Raw genomic sequence first — 8,454 nt, forward strand, 5'->3', positions numbered from 1 at the left:
ATGATAGGAGATCACACAGCCCGGGCATGCAGGATGCTGTGGAGCAACCACAGCAAGCTTTCACACTCAGCACCTGCCTCAGAGCCTCTCTGGAAGCTCCCAAAGCAGGCACTGCGAGCAGAAGGCTCCCGTTTTGGCACTGACTCACCACTGCTCCTCACCCGTCACACATCCCAGTGTTTCTCACCCGCATGCATCACCCCGGCTCCACCACGCGCCCCGTGCTACGGACAGAGCTGCCTCTGACGTACGACGGGCCCGTCAGCTCCACGCGCACGGCCTGGGCCTGCACCTGACTCAGCCGTGGCACCAGCGGGGTCTCTGCCGTCCTAGCTCACCCGGCAAGGAGACGGACACAGGCCGAGGGATGCACGCGGCTGCCGGCTCTCCTTGACCCAGTTGCCGTTTCTCCATTCCCAGTTTCACGCCTGGCTGCGCCTGACGGGCTGGGGGATTACTGGGGATTAAGCTCCGCGTGCAGACACCTGTTAGCCAAGGGCAGGGTGCTGGGAGCCATCCCCATCCGTCCCCGCGGGCAGGCTGCTGAGCACCCAGAGCAGACACCCAAAAACCAGGATGGATTCACCCAGCAGGGCACCCACCCCAGGAGCTCAGCAGCAGGGACACACCCAGCCTGGTGTTGGTGCAGGGACATGCAAGAGAGCCCAGGAAACTCCTTGGTGGCCTCCCAGGGAATCTCACCTCAAAGGATGTGCCCTGCCGTCCGTGGGGATGCAGAGGACGCACAGCTTCTCACCCCGTGGAGGGGAGGAGATGGGGCTGAGCACAGCCAAGCTTCCCTCTGCAGAAGAGCACGGACAGCGATGCTGGGGTCACAAGGGTGGGCAGAAACCCTCACGGAGCAGTGAGGTGCCGTGATGAGGGCTGTAGAAGACCAGACCACCTCCCCCAACTGGAGACACCTGGGCTGACTGTGCACCTCCAGCTTCACACTGAACCAAACCCAGGGGAAACCACAAGGTTTATTCCCTATTTCCAGGCTGTCCCATCTCTCCAAGGCTGGGATTGTGCTGCAGTGCTTTTTGTTCCTCCCGCATCCAGCTCCGTTCAAGCAGGAAGGGGAGCTGGAGATCTCCAGAGGTGACTTCACATCCACCAGCCACAACCACATCCTGCAGGAGATGCCCCCAAAGCCCAGAACAAACACTGCTGTGTACCAGGTGCCGTCACAGCAACCGAGCAGGTGAAACTAAACCCTGAACAACAGCTCAAACACTTCACCAACCTCTAACCCCAAACCCTCAAGGGAGGGCCACAAAGTGCTTTCGGGATGAGCCCAGACACCCGTGCACAGCTCTGATTGACTCCAAAATCATGGATAGCTCAAAGATTGGTTGGAGTATCATGCTTCCCCTTCCTCTGCATACAACACAGGCTTGACCCATCCCACCAGGCTCAGCTTCCCTGACACCTGCACAACTTCAGCTCCCAAATACACAAAAAAGAGCCAGTCAAGATAAATGCTTACTTCCTCTCTGGAAGCAGCAGCTGAGCGTTTCAGGCACACAAAAGACTAAGGAGAGGCAGCCAGCTGCTGGAAGTGGCTCCTTCCCCATGGGAAAGGGCACCAGGAAGGTGAAGCTCTGGCCTGTAGGGTTTCAGGGGTCAGCTGAACCAAGCCACAGCACCCTGCTCTGCCTCGTACAGCCCTGACTGCGCATAAATAAGGGCACAAAGCACAGCCCTGGTCTGCTCCACAGCTGCCAGAGCTCAGCCTCCCTCCCTGCCTCACACTGCTGCTGCTAGGCCGCAGGGCAGCACCTGGGCATGCTGAGCACTCGCTAATAGGGCACTAATAGATCAGTAATTATGTGACAAGTCCGGGTGAGTAAGTGCCAGAGACATCTACTTCTCCCAAGTGCCTAAAGCTGGGAAATAGTCTGCAGGTGTTCAGCACACAAAACCACGCTAAAGTCCTCAGAAGTTACTAATGCCTTCCCCTAATTAGAAGGAATAGGAGAAGTAGGCCCAAACAGGTTGCTCACAGCTCCCCTGAGGAAGGGGGGACCCAACCCCACACCTCCCCAGGTAGACCGGGGCTCATTGTGCAAGGCCACACACAAACCAGTAGTCGAGTGTTGAGCAAAAAACCCATTGCAGCAAGGCCACAAGTCAGTTCCAATTATTTATTTGTTGCAGCGTTTGAAGTACACCAGGCACTCAGTGCAGCTCCCAAAACAGACAACAGGAAGAATACTTGGTACAGTAAACATAAAAAGACAGTTAAATAGATAAAATAACAGGGTAACCTCTCATTCGTGCTACAGAGCAGTCTAGCCCTGAAACCTAGCTACCATCAGCAGTTTCAGCCTTTCCAGATGGTCACGGTTGGAATATATGGCCCCAAATCCACGGGATGGCTCATGTCTGGAAAGGCACCCGTCCTCACAGCTGAGGCAAGGGGTGCACATTCATTTTAGGCCCAGCCCAGCTTTTCCTGGAGCTTTGCCTCAGATGTGACAGAGCTCACACTTCCAGAGGTCAGATCTTGTTGAGCACGCCTGGAGAGCCGGCCCCAGCTCGGGTGCAGGAACAGAAGCAGCTCTGCCGAGGATGGGCCTTCAAGTACTGCAGGATTAACCACAGGTCACGAGCGGGAGCCATCTTGAAAGACTGGTGGAGCCACGAGGCACGGCGGCACCCAGGCTGTTGCCTTTCCCACACTAAGCCAGACGTAAACCATGTTTTCAGGTTCTTCCTGAGCTGTAGGCAGCTCAGTCATGCTTTTGGAAAACAAACTCGCAACTGTGTTAAGATAGTTTCCACCTACACTAGGTTTCCAGTTCTATGCCAGAAAGGTCCCATACCAGAAAGACTAAGTATTTCTCTTCAGTTTTCACATTTCCCTCTTCAGGAACTGTTCACCTTCTGTAGAGAAGGAAGATGGGGTCTGAAGCCGTGTGCCTGCACAACGGCAGGCACGAGTAGCACCAGAGTGAATGAAGGAAGCCCATGTTACTGACATGAGCCCGTTAACCCCCCGAGACAGGCTTTTACTTAGTCTAGGAGGTCACCGTATCTCTCCAGAGTCTGCTCCTCCAGTTCCAACAGCTTCTGGTAAAACTTCTCAGCGGTTTCTTCATCCACATCCATCTGGAAAAGAGTAAGATTAGTAAGAGGCTCCGCTGACGGCAGCCAGCACAAGCCCTGTGGGCAGCTCTGGGGACAGCAGGATGCCCCTGCAGAACTTGTGTTCAGAGGGGCACCCAAAGGCATCCAACCCCAGGGCACGGGACAGAGCATATTTTGGGGAAATCACACACTGATCCTGTTCTGAGCAGCACCTCCACTGTGGAGGTAACACCAGGACATACCCTGAACCTGATCGAGTCCAGCTCATGGTGCAGCAGAGTCCCAGGTGTGAAGCACGGGCATCAGAGACCTAAATACCTCCAGCTCCCATGCCCCACTGCCATGGGCTGAACTTCAGCTGACAGCAGCCGTTCTTGCTGCTTCTCTCTGCCCCCCGCACAGAGGGACCATGCGACTAAGGAACAGGCACAACAGCCTGACTTCACCCCACACCACACTGAGCTTCACATCCTCTACCACAAACCTTCCTGGCCTGCCCTAGAAGCTCCCAGACCCCAGCACGGGACTGAAGGTACCCCAGGAAGCCTCACAAACAACCCCAATCCCTCCCTGCACCCAACACATGCCCAGTTCCTGCTCCAGGGCAGGACCGCGGCCCAGCCGAGCCCCCCGCCGCAGGGGGCTGCCCTGTTCACCTTTCTGGGCTCCACATAGTTCTTCCCCAGCCCAGAGGTACAGCTGTGGTACTTGACAAGCGCATCCAGGTACTCTGGCTTCTGTTTGAACAGCCACACCTAGGACAAACAGCAGTGGAGCAGAGATTTAAGGGACAGGGTTTTCCCGAAATCCTTCCCTTCTATGGGAACCCAATGATGGGCACGAAGCATCCAGCACCTGTGGGGCCAGCCCTGGCACTGCTGGTGCCCTGGGGCTCCCTGCTGGGAGCGATTCAGAGGGGAGATGCAGCACACAGCCTGCAGCAGGGCTCTTGGTTCCAGCCTGCAGACACAGAGAGCTACCCAGGAGGGAGGGCTATTAAATCAGGCTGTGAACCACTTACATGGGCTTCTGCTCCATTAAACGGTGTCAGGGTGTAAGTCTTGGCAAAAAAGCGTATCTGAGGGGAAATGAAATACAAGGCAGAATCAGTGTTTTGGCCCAAGGTTTCTCTGGCAAGCTCAGCAACACAAGATCGCCTACCAGGGGTAGAAATGCTTCTGAAATCCAACTAAAGGCCACAGCACCTGCTTGCAACCAGAGCACCTCTTTAGCATCAGGAGCTCGGTTCTCTGGAGCCCCCCCACCAGATCCAGGACCCCACACCTCCACGTGGAGCCAGCCCAGAGGCAGGGTGCCAAACACGCACCCTGCAGGTGCCTTGTCTCCGTGGCATCGGGATCACGTAAGGCAGGAGGCAAAACGGATCCGCAATGCCACCAGTGCTGGAGGACACACGAGAAGGCACTGCCTTCTACCTGCTCCTCTGCCAGGAGAAAGGTGATCCGGCAGGGTTGGCTGCTGCCACGCGGGCAGCTCCAGCAGGAAGGCCCATCCTGCTACACCTGCAGCAAGGCTGCAAGCAGGGACAGCACCGAACCTAAAAGCTGAATCCTCAGGAAGAAAGGCAGAGGCAGTTTGGGGAAGCAGAAGGAAAGGCAATAGAGAACAGATGACTTTGTATTTTTCAGTATTTTTTTCTATGCCCTTAGAAAGCAAAGCCTGCTGCAAAAAATGAACAGCATTTCACGGCACAAGGGACAAGTTTCATCCTGAACTCTGCTGCCACTGAAACCCGGTATTTTACCGGCCCACAGCAGGCTGGCAACGGGAGCTTGAAGGGCTGAGCTCTGGCTGGGTGTACAGCACTGCCCAGCAGCAGAACTACAGGAAGGGCTCAGGGGAGCTCAGCTGGGAAAACTGAGCCCCAAGGTGCTAAAGGACAGGTCTACAAGATGTGGGTACACTTTCTCTGCTTCTCCTTCCCACTTGCTCCTCAGGAGGAACCAATAGCAGAACAAAGACACCAGCAGGGCCCTCTGCCCAACACCATGTGGATGCAGTAAAGCCCTGTCCTCTAACTCCCCAAGCCTTTCACCTTCTCTGGAAGAACAGCCCCCGAGAAGCAGACACCCAGAGAGAACCCTGAAAGCCCTCCGACAGATGACAGGCACTTAACACTGCTGCACAGCAGTGCAGTCACAAGTCAGCACAGACAGCTGAGCTGCCAGCAAGAGCAGCAGGGAGGAGACCACCTCTTTCCCCAAAGAAGCCTGCAACTCCAGGTCAGTATTACCTCGAGGAACCACCAGCCCCTCAATAAAGTCAGGAGGCTACTTGCAAAGGGCCAGCTTGCCTAACCCAACCGAAGGGACAGCTACGTAGCAGCAATAGCATCCAGGAGCCACAAGCAGGCTGCACATCACTTGCAGTGAAACATATCAACGCCTCAATCCAAAGCAACTCCAACACGTGCCCCCAAACCAGCGAAGACCTTCACTCACCAGCCACATGATGGGCATTAGCAGCATCCACAGAAACACTGGTAAAATTCTGTAGGTCATGTTAGACATGACGAGACCAGGACAAACAACACTGGAATACAGACCCTGCAGAGAGGAAACACGGTTTGTAAGTACCCCAGAGTAGAGAAGGAAACATACCCCTTCCCTCGGGGCACTTCCCAGCAGGACAGTGAAGGGGATTACAGAGAACAATAGCACATACCCATGTCTCTGGGACTGCAAGAACCAGAGTGATCAGGCTGATTTTTGAGGGGTCCCAAATTAGAGGCCTTCACATTAAGTCCGTGCCTGTTACAAGCCCACCACGCAGCCTCCTGACACATCAGGACCTTGTGCTGGTGGTCTACGTGCAGTTCAGCAGCCACCCCACAAGCCCACACAGTTACAGCAGCAGCTCTTTGCTCTTTAAGATCAACTCTTCATCTAAAGAGAAAGCTTTAGGAAGGTAGGAACCTCTCCTAAAAGCTTCTGCTTTCAGCTAAAACCCACTGACATTAAAACAGACAGAAAATCTCAGCGGTGAGCTGCCCAACCAGGAAGCTGGCAGTCTGAGAGCCCCCATGGTCAGTTCTTACATGTGCACTAGGAAACATACCTGACTGCTAGGAATTAATGCAACGAGGTAACGACAATGCAACGATAATTACAAATAGGAGGTGCTCATTAGTCTCTTCAGACACACAAATCCCATTGTCACCTGCTTATTAAGTTTCCTGTTCAGAACCACGCTCGTCAGGTCAGTGGCGTATTTGGAGGAACTGTATGATTCCTGCCCCTTGGCATGCTGATAGTCGGAGAGGCTGAAGGCAGATTCCCTGGCATTGCTGGAAGAGGTCCAGATGAGGCGGGAGGGCTTTTCGTTCCCGCAGAGCAGAGACTCGAGCTGACGGATCTGCAAGAGACTTGTTAGCCTACTGAGCATGGCACTTTTAAAGCCTTACGGTATGGTTTTACTGTTCTGAAAAGCTGCTCCCGGTCTTAGCCAGTCTTCACCAGACTGGCCACACGCAAGCCAGCAAGCTATATAAGAAGTTCTGACAGAGAAGCCACAGCTCAGGTGCAGTTTCAGCCCAGGTTTCCCCAGGAACACCTGCAAGCAGCTGGCATCCTTTAGCGCAGCTGTTTAACACCTCAGCATTTAACAGAACCAAGCCTTGGCCTTCCCTCCCAGGAGGGAGAGAACTACGCACGGTTTGCCTCTCTCCACCAACCACAGGAACCTTCAGATTGCATTACCCCTTGCCATGACAACTCTGCCACCACTTGGAGCTATTTTAACAAAGCCTGAGACCTTTGTCCTATCATTCCTTGTGTGTCAGACTCCAGCCTGCAGCAGTGTCAGCAGCTGTAAGGCAGAACTGATCCCTCAGCCCCCACTGTGTCCGTCCCTAGCCACATCAACCAGACTCGCAGCCCAATCTTTGTACGCAGCCTCACCAGGATAAAGTGTCCAAAGAGGTTGGTAGCAAACACCTCCTGCAGCCCGTCTCCATTCAGCCTGTCCGTCTGGGTCATTACACCTTCCGCTGTGGTCAGCATGTGAAGCAGCTTCCTGGAAGCCAAGGACAGGAGTTAGAGAGGAATGATACACAGAAGCCAAGCTCCACCATGGAGCAGAGACCTAGCATCAAGCCTAATGCACATAAAGAAAGGAGCCTAGCATCTATATTCAGCACCCAGCTATATTAGACCCCATGCCCATCAGACGCTGCACCGGGTGCTGCAGGACACCTCACCTGGCTGCCAAGCCCACCCCAAGCAAGCCCATACCTTGTATGGGGACATGCTCCAGGGGCAAAGGTTTTAAACTGAACGAGAATGGATTTGGGTTAAATATAAGATCTTTTTCATGGGGTTGAGGCACTGGCACAGGCTGCCCTGAGAAGCTAGGGAAGTCCCATCCCTGGGAGTGTTCAAGGCCAGGCAGGAGAGGCCTCAGGGCACCTGGACCTGGTGGGAGGTGTCCCTGCCCCAGGGCAGGGGGGTGGACCTGGCTGGTCTTTAACATCCCTTCCAACCCAAAGCAGTCTGTGGGTCTGTGCCAAGGAAGGGGAGCAGGGTCTTCAGGGCACACCTCACCCACCCCGACCGACACACCAGCAGCACCCCAACACCCTCTCCACGCAGTAACCACCCCACGTCCCCCTACCCGGTCAGGAGTCCTTTCCAGAGGGCCTTGAAGTTCACGTGCGGGTTGGGCATGATGCCGGCGTTGAGGTAGACAAAGTCGAGGCGCTGGAACCTACGTGGAGACGGGAGCAGCAGGGTGAGGAGGGCGTGGGGACGGGACACACAGGGACGGGGGGGACACGTGTGGGGACACTCACCGGCATCGGAGCTCCCTTGCCGCACGCAGCACGGAGGCCAGGCTGCCCAGGTCCACCTCCACGGTGGAGACCTGGGCTGCGGGATGCACCTCCAGGATGGCATCGCGCGTGGCCTCGGCCTTGGGGGCGTTGCGGCAGGCCACGCACAGGTGGATGCGGCCGTCCTCCTCCAGCAGCCGCCGGCACAGCGCCAGCCCCACGCCGCTGCGAGGGCACGGGGGGGAAAAACGTTACGGGGACGCGTGGGCAACCCACGGCATCCGATCCACGATCCCGGAGCCCGTCCCTGTCCCCGACCCCGGTCCCGGTCCCAGCCGCACTCACCCGCTGGCGCCCGTAACCAGCACCACCCGCTCCATGCCCGCACCGCGATCGCCGCCCTCCGCCCGGCGCGCTATAACCGCCTCTTTCCCGCCTTACGTCACCGCCCCGCCCTCCGCCCTCGGCCAATCGGCGCGCGCGGCGGGGGCGGGGCCGCGGGGGGCGGTGGCGTGATGGTGGGCCGAGAGCTGGTGGGCGGGGTGAGGAGAGGGGGCGGGGTCTAGAAAGAC

At 56.3% G+C, this 8,454-nt stretch overlaps 1 protein-coding gene across 1 annotated transcript; it reads right to left on the reverse strand.

Annotated features, from left to right (window-relative positions):
- Positions 1–2,133: 2,133 nt before the first annotated feature.
- On the reverse strand, positions 2,134–8,359 carry HSD17B7 (hydroxysteroid 17-beta dehydrogenase 7). Its single transcript, XM_040565772.1, has 9 exons — positions 8,228–8,359; positions 7,904–8,107; positions 7,726–7,818; positions 7,014–7,128; positions 6,274–6,468; positions 5,556–5,660; positions 4,115–4,171; positions 3,750–3,848; positions 2,134–3,114 (listed from the first exon to the last, which is right to left on the reverse strand). The coding sequence occupies exons 1-9, from the start codon at positions 8,260–8,262 to the stop codon at positions 3,019–3,021; spliced, it is 999 nt and encodes a 332-aa protein (XP_040421706.1). The 5' UTR covers positions 8,263–8,359; the 3' UTR covers positions 2,134–3,018.
- Positions 8,360–8,454: the final 95 nt, after the last annotated feature.

Source organism: Cygnus olor, chromosome 8, assembly GCF_009769625.2.
Source record: "Cygnus olor isolate bCygOlo1 chromosome 8, bCygOlo1.pri.v2, whole genome shotgun sequence".
Classification (NCBI taxonomy): domain Eukaryota; kingdom Metazoa; phylum Chordata; class Aves; order Anseriformes; family Anatidae; genus Cygnus; species Cygnus olor.